This window comes from Sus scrofa, chromosome 9 (assembly GCF_054392235.1).
Source record: "Sus scrofa isolate SSC_HxYL_T2T_F1_AM1 chromosome 9, Sscrofa_HxYL_maternal_Yorkshire_Landrace_v2.0, whole genome shotgun sequence".
Taxonomy (NCBI): Eukaryota; Metazoa; Chordata; class Mammalia; order Artiodactyla; family Suidae; genus Sus; species Sus scrofa.
The window spans coordinates 33510529-33529533 of record NC_139391.1 but is presented as its reverse complement, the minus strand read 5'-3'; the positions used below and the strand labels follow the sequence as shown (position 1 = coordinate 33529533).

General features: G+C 38.3%; 1 protein-coding gene across 1 annotated transcript; it reads left to right on the top strand.

Moving 5' to 3' along the window:
• The first annotated feature begins 340 nt into the window (after positions 1-340).
• Positions 341-7376, top strand: MMP3 (matrix metallopeptidase 3). Its single transcript, NM_001166308.1, is given in 10 exon segments — positions 341-502; positions 1280-1524; positions 1616-1764; positions 1911-2036; positions 2965-3129; positions 3312-3456; positions 4294-4427; positions 4826-4985; positions 6093-6196; positions 7126-7376. Coding segments are annotated over 10 exon segments (1434 nt in total). The 5' UTR covers positions 341-397; the 3' UTR covers positions 7227-7376.
• Positions 7377-19005: the final 11629 nt, after the last annotated feature.

The following is a 19005-nucleotide window of genomic DNA, read 5'->3' as shown; positions in this document are numbered from 1 at the left end:
CTTACCAAGTCAGCTTACTTCTCCCTAAAAATCACAAATATAAACTCTCTAGTAAATTCCAATTACTTTTTTCCCCAGAATTAAAAAAAAAAAAAGCCCCAAGTTTCTTCTTACCAAGACAGGAAGCATTTCCTGGAGATTAATCACTGTGTTCACTTGCAAAATTAGGGAGGCTGAGATAAATCAGTAAAGGAGGTTGTATCATCCTACTCTGGATTTGGGATTTTTGGAAATGGTCCTGCTGTCATTTAGATGAAAGCATTCATGAGTCAATTTGTGGGTGACCTAAACAAACACTGTTACCCTATAAAAGCTGGACTCCAGAGGGTGGACCTAGAAGAAGACAGGCAGAGAGCAAGGCATTAAGACTGCATAGAGCTGAAAAAAGTCAGTGGAAATGAGGAAGCTTCCAGTTCTGCTGCTGCTATGTGTGGCAGTTTGCTCAAGTTATCCAGTGGACAGAGCTGCAGTGGACAAGGACGACAGCATGGACTTTGTTCAGGTAATTAAGGGAGACAGCCCCCTGTTCCCTGACAAGGCTAAGTAGGGCAACTATCTCTGCTTTCCGTTCGTAAAACTCACACAGAATTAACTGTTTGAGCTTACTGTGCAGGAAGTTCAAAGGCAATGAGTTATAAAGTGTTGATTTGGAAAAGGTCTCAATATCACACTATTTGGGATCCTCCTTTCATGTAGGAAGAAATAAAGGCCAGAGACATTAGGTGTTTTCCTAAGATCAAAACCATCTTACCAGCAACACTAGTGAGGCTCGAGGCATATGAATAACAAGGGGAGAGTATATCTTGCTTCAGAAATTCTGTAGGCATTTTAATTCAATATAAGTTCGGCTAGATATTTTTATTGCTGGTGTCAAGTTTAGACACAGGGATTTGCCAAAGCTTTTTCTTAAGCCAGCTCCTTGTGAGAAGCATAAAGTGAAAACTGAAGAAATTGAATAAATGTAACTGAGATATACAATTATGCTCAAAGAAGCTTGATTGTTTTGTTTTTCTCTTTTAAGTTCCCTGGAAACGTCGATTTTCCAATCAGTGTAATTTTTATTGCTTTGGCACTAAATTAAGCTACAGAGATTATTTAGTTACAAAGATAAAAGTGAGGAGGCTTCTTTAATTGATGAATTAAACAAATACGACATTCACTTTTACCTTGGCAAACTATAAGAATACTTCAAATAGATTAAGTGAGCAACTACACAAATTTACTATAAATGCCTAAATATCATTAGAATGACTTAAAACCTATACTTTTATTCTATTAGAAATACCTGGAAGACTACTACAACCTTACAAAGGATGTGAAACAGGTTGTTAGAAGAAAGGACAGTAGTCTGGTTGTTAAAAAAATACAAGAAATGCAGAAGTTCCTGGGGTTGGAGGTGACGGGGAAGCTGGATTCTAACACTCTGGAGGTGATGCATAAACCCAGATGTGGAGTTCCTGATGTTGGTTACTTCAGCACCTTTCCTGGCCTGCCCAAGTGGAGAAAAAATGACCTCACTTACAGGTAATGGGTCGAAAGAGATGTTGATATAATATTGAGATTTTATTAATTACTATCACAGGAGAAATATTATCTCCAATTTTTTTTCATACAGGATTGTCAATTATACACTGGATTTGCCAAGAAGTGTTATTGATTCTACCATTGAGAAAGCTCTGAAAATCTGGGAGGAAGTGACTCCGCTTACATTCTCCAAGATTTCTGAAGGAGAGGCTGACATAATGATCACTTTTGCAGTTCGAGGTAAAAAAAAAAAAAAAAAAAAAAAAATAGAAACAGGCAAGAGAAAAAAAAAAACCCAAATTTTATCTGGTGTCATTTGGTTGGAAAAGTTTCCAGAAAGATCCTAACTACTGATCTTTCCAATAATTTTTTTTTTTCTTTGTTAGAACACGGAGACTTCAGCCCTTTTGACGGACCTGGAAAAGTTTTGGCTCATGCCTATGCACCTGGGCCGGGGATTTATGGAGATGCTCACTTTGATGATGATGAACAATGGACAAAGGATACATCAGGTTAGTTATACATCTCTCAGAATGCTTTTAATGTTGATTTTTGTTTTAATTCTGAGAACTCTTATTAACTAAGAGTACAGAAGAAATGAGGTATTTCCAGTGGGTCAAGAATCAGCAAAAAAAGGTTAGAGATGGGAGTAACTGGATATGGCTGGATACTTAGTCTCAAAGATTGATTTCAAGAATGAACCTTGATGGAGTTCCTACTGTAGCTCAACAGTAACGAACCCAAAGTGTATCCAGGAGGATGTGGGTTTGATCCTTGGCCTTGCTCAGTGGGTTAAGGATCCGGCATTGCCATGAGCTGTGGTGTAGGTCGCAGGTGAAGCTGGAATCTGGCATTGCTGTGGCTGCGGTGTAGGCCAATAGCTGCAGCTCCAATTCAACCCCTAGCCTTGGAACTTTCATATGCCATGGGTGTGGCTCTAATAAGCAAAATTAATTAATTAATTAATTAAAGAAAAGAAAAAAGGAAAAAAAGAAAATCAAGAATGAATCTTGAGGGAGTTCCTGTCGTGGCTCAGTGGTAATGTACCTGATTAGAATCCATGAGGATGTGTGTTTGATCCCTGGCCTTACTCAGTGGGTCAGGGATCTGGCATTGCCTGAGCTGTGGTATAGGTCTCTGACTCGGCTCAGATCCTGTGTTGCTGTGTGGCTGTGGTGTAGGCCTGCAGCTGTAGCTCCAATTGGACCCATAGCCTGGGAACATCCATATGCATCGGGTGCAGCCCTAAAAAGCAAGAAAAGCAAAAAAAAAGAATGAGCCTTGGCTTTTTCTTAATCAGTCCATTTGATCAATTAAACAAAAAAATTGACAAAAAGGCTATGTGTCCTTCCAGAGTAAATAAACGTAATATACAGCTGAGTTGTGTAATGTACATGTATTTAAGGAATAAGTAATTATTATTTATGATTTCTTAAATAGGGGTCAATTTATTCCTTGTTGCTGCCCATGAACTTGGCCATTCCCTGGGTCTCTTTCACTCGACTGACAGTAACGCTTTGATGTACCCAGTCTACAACCCACTTACAGACCTGGCTCGGTTCCGCCTTTCTCAAGATGATGTGAATGGCATTCAGTCCCTGTACGGTGAGTGATGCCAGAAAAATTAGACATTTCAGCTTTCCTGGGCTTCAGGAAAGCTTTAAAATGCTGCATAAAGCATTTGCAGTTTAACTCAAAAGCACTTTGAGAATGTTTGGAAAGCATGTAAATGGACAGAAACATCACATTTCTTCTGACATTTGTATTCTCACATCTGTTCCCTTTAGGACCTCCCCCAGCTTCCCCTCCTGAGCCCGTTGAGCCCACAGAATCTACACCTCCAGAACCTGGGACGCCGGCCACATGTGATCCTGCTTTGTCCTTCGATGCAATCAGCACTCTGAGGGGAGAAATCCTGTTCTTTAAGGACAGGTCAGACCAAAAAACTCTATTTTCCTATATATTCTTTTGATATACAATGCTTAGGAAAGAAAACAGACAAACACTTGATAGAGATTTTTTAAACATTCAAAACCAAAAATTTTGCTCTAAACTTGAAGTCATTCTGATGCTTCACTTTCCACATTTTCCTAAAACTGTCAAGATCATTTTCAAAGACTTAGGATGATTTGATTTGTATCCTGTAATTATCATTCCCAAATGTTTTAAGTCACAGTTGCTTTTCAAAAGTCGCCAACAGAACTTTAGAATAAGAATTTTATCTTTATTTCCATGAAAAAGGACACCAGGATGGTATTACATTTAATCAATGAATTTACTCACTGCCGGATAAATATGCGCATGATAAAACATTTAAACTGCACAAGAAAATGAAGAGAAAGTCTTCATCACATCCCTGACCCTTAGTTCCTTATTTCTCATCATCTACAATGATGAACTCTTAAATATCCTTTACTGTTTCATGCATACATAAAAATACACTTTCATAGTACATATACCCACACATGTTCACCTATATAAATGATAGTGTAATATATACACTTTTTTTTGCTTGAATTATAGGTATGTAAAGCTTATAGTTGGCTGATTAAATTGCATTGCAGGATAACTAGGATAACTTTCACAAAAGACATTGCTCTGGCAATAGGTCTTAATTTTTTCACAATTATAATCTTCCTGATTTCTGTCTGTCATCGAGTTTGGAGGATGAGAGAATAGGAGAAGATGAATGAGTCAGGACAATGAAGAAAACAGGCCAAAAGCTGGAAGACTTTTTAAAGTTTTCATTTCTTTTTACATGTATTTCAGACATTTTTGGCGCAAATCCTTTAGGAGACTTGAACCTGAATTTCATTTGATCTCTTCATTTTGGCCACCTCTTCCTTCAAGTATAGATGCTGCATGTGAAGTTATTAGCAAAGACACTGTTTTCATTTTTAAAGGTAATTATTTCATAATAATTTATTTAACTTGCTGAAATAAAGCCTCTCATAGGAAAATTGAATAAGACCTTAATTTTGTCTACTATGAATGACAAATTTTGTCTACTTTATTATTCTAAGGTAATGAGGAAATAACTGATACTGGTATTATTTTATTCATAATTGACAGACAGTGAAAGAAACCCAGGAATAGAAATTTCCCAGAGTTGCAAATTCCCTCAATTGGCCTGTGTTCATTCATTCAACTTGTAAATGTTTGTTTAATGTCTATTTTGAGCCAGTGATTAAATATAAAATTCTGGCTTCTTTACCACGAAAATCAAAACTTCTAAGAAGTAGTCCTAAAACCAGAGGCTTAACTATACATTCAGTGTGATTATGATTTTTTTTTTAAACAGGAACTCAGTTCTGGGCTATCAGAGGAAATGATGTACAACCAGGTTACCCAAGAAGTATCCACACCCTGGGTTTTCCTTCAACAGTAAAGAAAATAGATGCAGCTATTTCTGATAAGGAGACGAAGAAAACATACTTCTTCGTAGAGGACAAATACTGGAGGTATTTGATTGGGATGACTTTGTATGAGCCCAGTTAGGGAAATTATTTCCTTTCTCTAAAGAAATTCCCTTACTCTTTACCCTGCATCCCTCGCACTAGGGACAGTGGGGCTTTAGACAACTGTGGGGAAGTGCTTACTTTCAAATACAGAAGTGCCTGATAACAGGGGTTTCTTGGGCTCTCCTGTTCTGAGTCCCATGTACAATAAGCTGGAGCCTCATGTGCTGTTGCCCCATCTGCCTGGAATGACTTCCCTTCTCCATCTGCCAAATTCCACCCATCCTTCGAATCCTGGCTCAGGTTCCACTGCTTCAAATGAAGCTTTCTCTGCTAAGCTCCCAAACCCAACTGGGCTTTTCTTTTTTGAAAGAAGTCTTGAGAATTCAGGTGACAGGGACAACATTCCTTTCTCCTTGTTTTATTGTCCATGCCTTGTCTCACTGAGCATTTGTTCTGTCTTCCCACTGTGCTATGTGATTCTCAAAGGCTTCCCTTAACCTCATCCATTCATTACCTCGGTTTAAGAGGATGGTGAGCATTAATAATTTAGCTTTATAGATAGAATCTGGGATTCACAGAAAGGCTAGTTCTTGGGCTATCTGCCCAGGCTCTGAGACATCTGAACAGACCAGGCAAGGTCCAGCTAACAATCAAAAATGGACTTATTGTGCTTTGCTTCTAGTCTCAATCCCTTTTGATAGGAGGCTGCCATAGGAAATCTGTGCAGGGTAGGGACAACATATAGGAACCAAGTATTATAGAGAAGTTTAAATTTGTATTTGAGATGAACGATTCAATTCACTTTATGTTCATGTCTTTATGATAGAAAGACGACTAAAGTTCTTTCTGTCCAGATCTAAGAAATATGGTAATAAAGAGCATCTGCCAGATCAGGATGTTGCCTCTGTTTCAGGTAGAGATAGAATTTTAAGAGCTAAGTTTACAATGCCATTAAAGTCACATTTCAGTGGTGCTAAACATATCTGACATTTATTTGCAGCACTTAGAAAGTTTGCTAGAATTATACATTAAACCTAACATGATTTATGAATTTTGCTAAGATGACCTCTATGCAATGCTGAGCTTTCTTTCTTTTACTTGGTGCAGATTTGATGAGAAGAGACAATCCATGGAGCCAGGTTTTCCCAAGCAAATAGTGGAAGACTTTCCAGGGGTTGAACCAAAAGTGGATGCTGTCTTTGAAGCATTTGGTAAGAGGATACTTATTTGGTTGGCAGTGGGGCACTTGAAAAATTCAATAGTAACAGAGTGAAGAGGAAAATCGAAATATTTAATAACAGGTTTTCTTTAACCTTTTTCCTCCCCTCTTTCCTAAATTTCAACTTACCAATTTTGTATCAATTATATGACTACTTCCTACCTTAAGCTATACAAAAATCCCCTCAAGTAGTGTGGCCAAGTTTAACACTGGCCAGCTGGCTTTCTAATTCATTCCATGCCACTGCTACTATTAATTCCCGGGGATATTTTTCTGTCTTTCCTGACCAGTCAGTCAGTTGCCAATATTTAACTTTCCATGAGCCCAAAGTTTTAAAAAAAATATTTTTTTTTCCTCCTCGGGGATAGATGGGTGGAGTGATAGATGATCTTTATTAGGACGTAAGCTGAGAACCGTAAAGGATCATCTGGTGTTCCGCAAGAGTTATGGTGCTTCTCTGAAGCCAGAAGTTCCCCTCAGGCTACAGTGTGAGGAAATGGGAGAAGTGTGGGGAAGAAAAAGCATAAAGTCACCAGTTTCCTAAGAAACAGAGAACCTTATCCACTTCAAGTCAGAATAACCTAATAACCCAGAGCCTGGCTTTGCCAGCAGACAGAGCTAAAGTGAGGTGCTGTCTCCATCCATTCCTTGTTGAGTGACCTTGGGCAAGCATCTCAATTTGCCTAAACCTCAACTTGCTCATCTGTCAAGTGGAGTTAGATATACTTGCCTTGTAGGATTATGGCAGAAATAATGAAAAAAGTCATGTAAAATGCCTAACATAGTTTCTGGCACACAGGAAAACTCTATAAACCCTTTCTGTCTTTAGCTATCTATTATTCTGAAGTTTGTATGTTGCCAAATTTATTTATTTGGAAAAAAAAAAAAAAAACCTCACATTTCTCCTGTTTGTATTTTCAGGGTTTTTCTATTTCTTCAATGGATCTTCGCAGTTCGAGTTTGACCCAAATGCAAAGAAAGTGACACATGTTTTGAAGAGTAACAAATGGTTGAATTGTTAGGAGACATGCTTAGATGACATAACATGGACATTTTAAATGAAGCTAACAGCTCTTCAGCTGAGTCTCTGTGACTCATTTTCTCCTGAGTGTGCAGTGACGGAGAGCATGACGTCTGTCTTTTGAGTTGGCTTCACATATTACAGGGCATTCAAAGGGGCTGTGAGCTTGTACTTTGGACACATGGGGTAGCCTTCCACAAGGAAGGGGGAAGCACTCATGCAGCAGACAGGCAACTGTATATAGACTATTTGCTTATTATTTAATAAAGAGAATTTTTCAGTTATTTTATCGTTTTGTTTATTTATTTCAAGAGCGAGTCATCCTCACAATCATGGGCCCATCGTGGACTGAACAGTAGACAGCCTGAGATGTTTGACCAATGGAGGTGGCAGGATTAGGGTCTCCACAGCTGGGGCCTCACAGTGGGCTCCTCTAGGACTGCAATCTATCACTTGCCCTCTCCAGGTGCCCTACAAACAGGAAGCTTATTTCCCCACCCAGACATCTTATGTGTTCTTGATATACCTAAGGAGAAAGATCTAGGGGAGTTGTCACCTTGCAAAGCAGGCTCTGAAGAAAGTTGTAAAGCAGAATCCTAAGGTTATAGCAAGTCACCTAGTTCACACATCTCACTTTTCAGGTAGGGAAATCAAACCTGTTCTTCATCTTTCACTTTTACTGATCTATTCCCTCAATGGAGCCCTTTTCCCTGCCCTAGCAAACAAATGTGCTCATATCCATCCTATTTACACATGAAAAGATCCTCCTGTACTCATTTTGCATCTGTCCATGCCCCGAAGTCCATGGGCAAATGCCTCTCCTAAAACAGATTTATCGCCCCTAAGTAATATGTGCAGCAGCATATCTGCTACATGGTAAGAGCTCATTCACAATGTAACATATTATTTGTGAACAATTTATTAATCATATTCCATGTACCAGATATTTTACTAAGTTGTGGGCAGAAGAGCTTGAGAAAATGGGCACAGTCCCTGCCCTCATTGAGATGATAATCCAGCAAGAAAGGATATGTGTAAATAGTGACAAACATGAATATGCAACCGTAATTTTAGAGTTAAAAAGGAAAAAAAAATAGATTTCTTTGATAGAGCAACAGGAGGATCTTACTTCAGACTGGGTGGTTTGAGAAGTTTTGAGGGAATGGCATCAGAGACAGTTTTGAAGGAAGGCATGGAGATTAGGTAAGGAGATGATGGTTTGAACTGCAGTGGTCACAGTGGGGAGTCAGAGACAGGAATAGATAGGTAGATGGATAGATAGATAGGTGGGTGATAAACTAGATATAGATAGATAGACAGATAGATAAACAGAACTTTATGATGGGTTAGACATGGTGTTTAAGAGAAAGGGAATTGGCCAGAATAATTCCCAGATAGCTTCCTTGAGCATAAGAGCTAATGCGGAAAACTTAAAGAGAAGTATTTTTGTGAGGAAAGGGCAGATATTAGGAAGAATTTCTCCATTTTGTCAATTTTTAAAATGTCTGAGAGATTTCCTAGTAAGGCCATGAGGTAAATGAGTCTAGAACTCAGAAGAGAAGATACAGTAATTATGTGTGGTGATGAATGTTAACCTAAATTCCCTGGGGTAGTCATTCAATGTATACACAGAGCAAATCATTATGTTGTATACCTCAACCTAATACTATGCTATATGACAACTATATCTCAATTTTTTTAAAAAAAGAGAATATATAAATATGTGATATTTTTCAGCATTTAAAACCTCCCCTCACTTAAAACTATAAGTATATGAAGGCCATACCATATAGGACATTTTAAGATGGAACCCTGATAAATAACAATATTTTGCCATAGATTGAACAGTTCTTTATTTTAAAAATTAAATTTGTTTTAACTTTTTGATAAGGACTACATAGCAGAAGCTCAAATTCAAAAGGCAAAAACCATTATCTAATGAAAAGTTAATTTCCCTCACACCTGTATCATCACCATCTAGTAGAATGAGAGGCAACCTAGTAGAGTCTCAGAAATTTTTCAAAACTAGTTTATACAGAGACAAACAATAATATAATCATTTTAAGTTAAAATGGTAGTTTGTAAATTCACACTGTTTTGCTCTTTTCTATTTTCACTTACTATAGCTTGGCAACTCCCCATGAGCACATGTAGAATTTGCCTCATTCTTTCACTGGCTGCGTTCTATGAAATAATTATATAATTTCTTTATTCAGTTGCCTATTGGTCACTAAATTAGTGATTAAATAAATATATACGTCAGAAAATAATTCTTTAAAATAAAAATAATCAAAATAAATATATTTTTAAAAAATAATTATATAAATAATAATTTATAAAATATATACCATATAGAAATAAAAATAATGATAAGCAAAGCAAATAAAAATTGTGTGCATTAGTAGATTATTTTCAGTATTTCATACATCAGTGGGTTATTTTCAACTTTTTCCTCTTATTCCCAATGCTACAATGAATATCCTTGAGCACACTTGCACATCTGATAAAAAGTTTAAACTTCAAAGTCTGAGCAGAGATGGAGGATCAGGGAAACTATCTTTTGGACTCTTTACCATGCGGGCCATTAGATGCTCTTTACAACATCAGTATTGGTGGAATAATGGAGTTGAATTCTGATTGAAGTGGATTGAAATATGGATGTTAGACTACTTTTAGCTGCATGTAGCAAAAAAATTCCAACTGACTTAAAAATAAGAATGTCACCAAAAGGCAAAAGATAAGTGGTTGGTGAGGATGTGCACTGCTAATGGGAATGCAAGTTTGTGTAGCCACTATGGAAAACAGTATGAAGATTCCTCAAAAAATTAAAAATAGAGCTACCATATGATTCGACTTCTCGGTGTATATACAGAGGAATGAAATCAGTATCTTGAAGAGATAGCTGCCCTCCCATGTTCATCACAGCATTATTCAAAATAGCCAAGACATGGAAATAACTTTTTAAGTGTATGCTAATGGATAAGTGGATAAAGAAAATGTGGCATATATACAAATGGATTATTATTAAGCCTTATTTAAGTAAAAAAGTAAATCCTACCATTTACAACATCATGGATGGAACTTGAGGCCATTATGTTAAGTGAAATCAACCAGACACAGAAAAGTTAATGCTGCAAAATCTCATTGACATGTGAAATAAAATTTTTTTAAAAGTCCAGCTCATAAAAGCAAAAAGTAGAATGGTGGTAGCCAGGGGCTAGTGGGTGGAGGAAATAGGGAATTTCTGGTCAAAGTTTACAAAGTTTCAGTTGTGTAGGGAAATAAGTCTTGGAAATCTCCCGTAAAGCACTGTGACTATAGGTAGTAATACTGTATTGTATACTTGAAATAGGATGAGGGTAGATCTTAAAAGTTCTCAACACCAAAAAAACAAACAAATTAATTATGAGTGTCAACTGAAAAAAATGCCCAAACTAAAAGTTGAGAATTATATTTTATTTAGCAGCCAAAACTGAGGACTTAAGCCTGGGACACAGTCTCTCAGATAGCTCTAAGGGACTGCTCCAAAGAGGTAATGGAGGAGCCAGGACATATAGGACGTTTTGCAACAACTACTGAGTAATGGGAACATCAAAAGATTACTATTAATTAAAGAAAACTAGACTTCTCAAGCTAATGAATTTAGAGTTTTTCTATGTATGGGAAGATACAAAAGTCTGGGCTCACTGAAATCATTCCTTTGATATGCATCTCAGCTATATGGGGCCAGTATCTGGTGCTTTCTCATCTTGAGTCTCCTCTGGGTGTGCTACTAGGAGAGGCTGCAGTGGCTGATGGTTGGATCGCAGGATTCCTGCTTCTTTCTCTCGGTCCCTCAGGGCTCACCATCCTTGGCTATTAACGTGATGGCTTGATGGCTGTAGTATCTTTTGTTTACTGACAGGGCAAGCAACATTTTTTATTGACATGAGGTGATGGATGTGTTAATTAGTTTAATATGGTAATCATTTCATAATATATACTTATAGCAAAACATCACCTTGTACATCTCAGATGTGTACCATTTTTTTTTTCAATTATACATCAATAAAGCTGGAAAACGGTTCTTTTAAGTAATAAACCTCAAGGAGTTTGTTGACTCATGCTACTTAAAATTGCAGCAGTCAGGCAGATTCCAGTGTCATGTGATCATGGTTTTGGCTCTCCCATTCTTCTCTTGTCTTGACTCTGTCCTCTATGTCATTTCACCTTCAGCCTGGCTTTTCTCCTGGCAGCACAAAACCTATGGTGGTTGTGATCTCAGAGAGATAGCAATAAGTGATGGCTTGAAGTAAGATCTTAATTTCCTGCTCAGGAATTGAAGCTGAGCAGCCTGGGTGAAAACCAGGAATCCTAGCCACTAGACCAGCCAGCAGCTAAAAGGAGAATTGCCCTGATTCTTGCTCCCATTGAAAGCAAGAATTTTTCAAGGAGACAAAGACTATAAAAGCAGGTACAAATTTTACTATTACAAACACAGTACAACATGTGGGAGAGCACAGAGAGAGGCAGTTTAAGACGGAAGCAAGGCAGTAATACACACCCAAAGGAAGAGTGCAGATGTGGGCATCCTCCTGAATGAGGAGAGCACAAGCAAGGTGATTTAAATCACTTATATTGGACGGTTCTTCAGGTCTTTTCTTTTGACCAATTATCTAGTTTTATTTCTCATTCCTGAAGGGACGCAGGGCCCTCCCTGACATGCATGTTCATCTTTTGGCCAAGACGGATTCCAAAGCAAAGTGTTATGTGACGTTATCAGGACTTATTATGCTTTAGTGTTCCCTCCCTTTTTGACCCATAGGAGTTTTTCTGCCTGTGTGTAGTTGGGGAGGTCTCCTTGACCCCAGGCATGATTAATGTGATCATCTCATTTTTTCACTCCAGAAGAGCTCAGCTCTTGCCATTAACTTTCTCCTTGAAAGGTGAAAGAGAAGCAAGCCCCCATTTACTTAGCCTAAAAAGTCTCAGCTATTCTCCTATTTCATTTCTAGGCATCAGTCCTATATAAAGCACCAACCCCAGCCATCAAACCACACTTCTGTACTGCCCCTCCCCCATTTGGAATGTCTCTAAGGATGTGGTCATCCTAGAACAACCACTGTGGCAAGGAAGATGGGTCCCTTTTACTCCAACCATATTGCTCAGTGGGCTGGAGAAAAATAAATGGAGGCAGCAATCTCTGTCCATCTACCAGAGAATGGGGAAGGTAAGAATGTAGAAATAATAAATCGGATAACTCTCAGGAGAAGTTGGGCTGAGAAGGAAGCAAAACATTGTCTTTGTACTGCCAGACCTGATTCATAGTTCTTATGCATGTCTTCACTTGACTGGGAAAAGGAGCTAAATAACTTTTTATTACTGAATACCTATTTTCTATTAGGTGCTGCAGTAGGGGTGAAACGGAACAGGAATTTTGCAGGGACCTCCTCAGTGCAAAAGCTTTTCTGTGTTCCCTGTTTCTTATTTGCAGAAAAAGAGTCTCCTAGACTTTCCCTGGGTTCCAGAGAGCAATTTCAAGCAGTTGCTAATAGGGAAGTGAGGGAAGTCAGAAACAAGAGAAAAGTAACTCCATCATAAACTTGACTGTAATTGATAGCTTAACCAGTGCCTTGATTTATGACCCCAATCAGTTGAGATAATGTTCTGTGGATTCTATAAGCTGACCTCAAGGAGACTTAAAACTTGATGACATGGGAAGGCCAGTTGAGAACTGAAACTCCCGAACCATCATAAACAAATGATAAAATGCCTCAACCATTGCTTCTGCTCTCTCCTGGAGGAAAGTTAAAGCATCAGCAGACCATGATTCATGAGCTTGTATTGCAGGAAAATATAGAATGACCAAGACCAACAGGAACAAATGAAGTCACCAGGTGGTGCTAAAAAGTTTGCACCTGAGATCTTATCCAGAAACTGGGATCTCAGAGCTCTCTCTTCCCTCTCCCCGTTTGCCGTTAAAAATCCTATGCCCTGGCCAGGCAACAAAATGGACTTGAGACTAGTCGAGGTCTCCCATCTTCCAGATTGGCGCCTCCTTGACTAATAAACATTTCTCTGCTCCAAACTCAGATATTTTGTTTTTTTGGCCCTCAGTGTTCTCTATAACTGAACACATGTTCAGCCACTCACCACTTGACAGCCAGTAAATCAAGGGGCAAGCTTTGGTAGAGAAGAAAGTTATTTTATTCAGAAAAGCCAGCAGTCTTGAGAGATGGTGGACTTATGTCCAGAGACCAACTTCCAAGATTCTGTTCAGTCATGACAATTTTTAAAAGAAAAAAAAAAGGTAAACAATCTCAGTTAATCATTAAGGCAAGAGGCAAAATTCTTTGTCATTTTTCCATTGTGTGCAGACCTGCTGACTTTTCCCCCCTCTTTCTTCAGATGTCTTGCTCACCTGGTCCTCCTGCAATTGGATGGTCTCTTGCCTGTGTTATCTGCCTGCAAATTTACTAAGGGGAGGCTGGAGGTAGAGAGTCAATGATTCTTTAACTACTTAATTCTTCATTCTCACTCCCAATCCAGGAAAGGAATCAACAGGTTAGGTGAAGTGTTGTGTATATTTAGAAAAGCAGAAATCAGGAGCTCAGTTAAATGTTGCCTAATGATCTCATCATAAATTAAGGTCTAAGGAAAAGAGGATGAGCAAACACAGGAGCTGCTTACACATCGGGCATATGAACTTGGTTTTGACAATAGGCACTTGATGTGTACTGTTCATGTAGTCCTCATAATGACTATTGAGTTGGTGGTTTGCCTCGATAGTTCAGAAATGTAAGTTCAGTAACTTATAAGTTCAGTGATTTTGGTAACTCTGGCCAAGTGGCATGATCAGGATGTCATTTCATATCTTCCTGGCTTCAAAGATTGTGCTCTTATTTAGTCCTGGGTAACAAGCAAATCAACCTGGTTAACCTTATCTTATTTAGTTTTCACTCCATTTTTGACTAGATGTTCTGCTGTATCATACTGCATGACCACAAAGGGAAGGGCTGATTCTTTCTCAATCCTGAAACTTAAAATCCCCAAGGGTCAGGGTTCTTTTTGCTTCTGACATCTGCCCTCTCTATCTTCCCCTGTGCCATCCAAAATTATAATGGACAGTGGGGAACCTCATACCTGCTACTGTTCCCCTCTGTAGATTTTCCCAAACAATCTTGTTCCCCGAAGGAATGGAGTGCATCTGAGTGCTGACGAGCCACTCACTCATGTTTCTTGACTCTAAATAGAGACCAAGAACCAGAGACCAGACTTGTAACCCATGTCAGGGCAAGTTCAACCGTAATAGTAATGTGATATTGAATCCCAGAAGGATATTCAAGAACTCGCTTGATTCTTTTTGTTTTAGAAATTTGGAGTATGTTTTTGCATTTATAGGAAGTGATCTGATGACAACAGATTGGGGGAGGAAGAGGTGGAAGGAAAGCAGATTCTGGGAATCAGGTTGGAACTTGGCAATTAACCAACAGAGTGGTAGACTTAACACAGATGAGAAAATTAAAAAATAGAGAAGTTACAGAATCTCAGTCGGGGAATAGGTAGGTTATTACCTTAGAAGCATTTAAGAAGCCCATTACCAGAAATCAAGCAACATGGAAATTTGTGGTTGATCCTATTGTGAAGAGAAACAATGGGGAAAGCATGCTAAATCTACTTAAATCCTGCAGGAATAATTTGTGAAAGCAACATTCTGTAAAACTGAACAAGATGGCAGAGCTTAATTCTAAGAAAGTATTCAGTCGGCTAACCTGGGAATTGGGTAGAATCTTTCTGGAAGCAGTGCAAACGTCCTTGATTTCCAATCACTGACAATAATCAGTATGTTTAAATTTAGTGGCTATAGTAGATTTTAAATAGTCATTACCTTTTCTTTGTCTGGGGGGCAAATTAGCCACTTCTGGGAGGATGGTATTTAAGTATGCATAGAGATAACAATAATGTATACAATATGGAGACTTTTATTTAAATGGTGTTATGCTCTGATATAATTTGTAGTCATATTGCTATTTTGCATATATTTTCTACTTTTAAGGAGTTGACGAAATATATGAGAATTTTATTTAAGACATTCAATTCTTTGCTTTTCTATGTTAATACAAGTTCCTTAAATATTTAGATTTTGTCTGCACAATAGATTTGGATTATCTGAAAGAATTAGTTACATTAAAATCATAGTTTAATGTGAAGGGTTGATGAAAATATTATTTATGAATGCAAATAATATTAAATGTTTAATAATAATTTAATATTTTAACCATATGAATCAATGAAATATTAAAGAGCTAGTGAAAACGATTGTACTTATGTTTATATACATTCACTAGATTAATAAACAAGATTAGAAAGTTAAATTTAAAGCCTTAAGAAAACTTAAGATTTGTCTTTAAGAAATTGAACATTAATTACAATACATAAAACTGTTATTAGTTGGCATGCCAAAAAAGCTACCCTCAGACACTAACAAATCCAACTGAAAGCCTGATGTATATTATTAGTCCTATATGAATGCAGTAACAGATACAAATACTTTACATATACCATTTCACTTCAATCTTATTTATAGAGAAGAGATTTTTTTTCTTTTTTCATTTTACATCTGTACCTATGGCATGTGGAAGTTCCTGGGCTAGGTGTCAAATCCGTTGCAGCTGCCGGCCTACCACCACAGCCAGGACAACACTGGATCCAAAGCTGCATCTGCAATCTGCGCTGCAGCGGCAACACCAGATCCTTAACCCACTGAGCCAGGCCAGGGATCGAACCTGCATCCTCATGGACATTATATTGTCTTTTTAACCCACTGAGCCACAACAGGAACTTTTGACATAGAGATTATTAAACCAATTTTACAAATACAAAGATTACTGCTCAGGGAGGTTAAACCATGCAGATTATCAATGGCCGAGCCAGGGATCTCATCCATTTGTCTGATACCATGTTTATGTTTGATCCACTCTACTGCCTCCCTACTCCCAGTGTTGACATAAATTGATCTATAAATGTGACGAAAGGCAAAAGGGATAGAGAAAAAACAGAATGACAGAAGTAATAGGGCAACAGCTGGAAAAGAGATAGCAGAAAGGATTGGCTCTTGTGGCAGGTTAAGTCAAAGGGTAGTTTGGCATGACCTAGGAATGAGTGTATGGACACAGACGTTCAAAAGTCAAAGGTTCACAACTTGAGGAGCACTTATAAGTGCTTTTTAAAATTATTTTTCTATTTAAATAAAGAATGTTGTCATGTAATAAAATATTTCATGTGCATCTAAGTTTATTGGAATATGGTTTGTTATTAATAAATAAAGTAGCCATTTTATAATTCAAGAATATTTTGATGATTTGTCAAATGCGGTTAATTCATTTAAAAAAATAGTTGTAAAATCTAGGAGTTCTCATCATGGCTCAGCTGAAACGAATCTGACTAGTATCCATGAGGACACAGGCTCAATCCCTGACCTCGCTCAGTGGGTTAGGGATCTGGCGTTGCCATGAGCTGTGGTATAGGTCACAGACATGGCTCGGATCCTGTGTTGCTGTGGCTGCAGTGTAGGCCAGCAGCTACAGCTCTGATCGGACCCCTACCCTAGGAACCCACAGATGCCACAGATGAGGCCCTAAAAAAAAAAAAAGACAAAAATTAAAAATCATTGCAAAATCTGATACCAGAGGAAAGGATATGGGCAACTCATAAAGAACATGGTGGACAGCATGGGACACATGAGCCCACAAACAGTTTTAAAGGCATAAAAATATTTTACGGATCTGTTACAGAACATCAAATCAGTATCTCTGACACATTATACATCTGAAAATAACAATTTAATCTTTAAATTTTTCTGTATGATAACTTGTTTTAAATTTCTTTTCCCACAAATCCTAGCATGTTATTATTTGACTCTGCTACAGATGAAAGAGTATTTTTCTCAATTCTCTCAGTCCACATCAGTCTTGTGATTAATCAGATTCAAATTACATCCTCCCGAGCGAGTGAAAACTTGCCAGGAGAGTCAAAACCACAAAATGATAGTGTGTAGAAAGCTAGGTCAATATCCAGCGAAGAAAGGACAGAAATGCCTCCTACCCTTCTGAAGCTCACAATCTGGGGATGGTACCACCGAGATGGAATACAAGGGTAGAACAGGGTAAGACATTTGTTCGTTTCTTCATTCACTCACTCTACTGGAAATCTCTACTAAGTACTCATTACATGCTAAACACACTGCTAAGAACTTGGATAAATCAGTGAACGAAACAGGCAGATTTTGCTCAAACAAAAAAGATTTTTTGCCTTTTTAGAACTTAATTTACAAGTGTAGACAAGAAACTAGAATTATTGACTATAATAATACTACATCATATGTTAGAAAGAGACGTGTATGGAAAAAAAATCTAAAAAGTAAGTAGGTAGGGGGATTGCAAGTGAAGAGGGCTGGGGGTGGTGATGGATTGCAGATAAATACCACAGTACAGTCAAAGTGAGGTTCACTGAGAAGGTGACAGCTGAATAAAGATGAAGGAGGCAAGAAAGCTTGACAGGTGAATTTGGGGGAGAAGCTCTCCAGACAAAGAGAACAGCTAGATGAAGAAGCCTAATGTGGCCCGTGCTCAGCATATTCAAGAACAGTAAGAGACTACTTACAGCAATGAAGTAAGTGGGGGATGAGGGCGTGGATCTTAGAAGATAAAGTCAGAGAAGCAGGGGTTGAGGCAGGAGCAAATGTGTGGGCCGATGTAAAACTTTGGTTTCTACTTTGAGTGAAATGGAGGAGCCATTGGAGGGAATTGGACAGAACAGTGTCTGGAGGCTCTATTAGATTAGACTGTAGGAGAACCAAGGTAGAAGCCCAGAGACCAGTTAGGAGGCTATGGCAATACTCCAGGCAAGAGAGGATAGTGGCTCCAACCAGGGTGGTAGCAGTGGAAGTGGAAAGAAAGTATTCAAAATATATTTGAAAGTAGAAACAGTAGGATTTAATGATGTTAAAGTGTGAGGGGGTAAAGTATGAAAAAAGAGAAGAGTTTATAATGGCCTCAAGTATTTTGGACAGAGCAAGTAGAAGGATGAAGCTGCTGAGCTGCCATCACTTGAGATGTATGGGCTGAGGATAGAGCAGGCTTTGGCTTTGGTGGGAAGATCAGTTCAGTTTTGGATTTGTGTATTTGAGATGTCTATCTTACATCTATATAATGATGCCGGTTATATGAGTCTGGAGTTTAAGGGAATGATCTGGATTGGAGATGTAAATTTGGAAGTCATCAGCACATAGATGGTTTAACGTCTTGAAACTGGATGAACCTAATAATGGAGTAAGAATGTTGAAGAGAAGAGGCCTCAAAACCAAGCCCTGGAAGCACTCAGACATTCAGTTAAAGAAAGCATGTACAGGAGTTCCCCTTTTGGCTCAGCGTGTTAAGAATCTGACTAGTATCCATGAGGATGTGAGTTCAGTCCCTGGCCTCACTCAGTGGGTTAAGGATCTGTCGTTGCCACGAGCTGTAACGTAGGTCACGAATGTAGCTCAGATCTGGAATTGCTGTGGGTGTGGTGTAGACTGCACAACTACAGCTCTGATTCAATCCCTAGCCTGGGAACTTCCATATGCCATAGGTGCAGCCTGAAAAAAAAAAAAAAAAAAAGAGAGAGAGAGAGAGAACACATACACAGTAAATATGTCTTTGACCACTCTTCTCTAGCATTGACTTGAAGCATCACAGTCAGTGAAATAAAGCCAGATATCATGTGTATCAATCTAAAATTATAAATTTCTTCTTGGTATC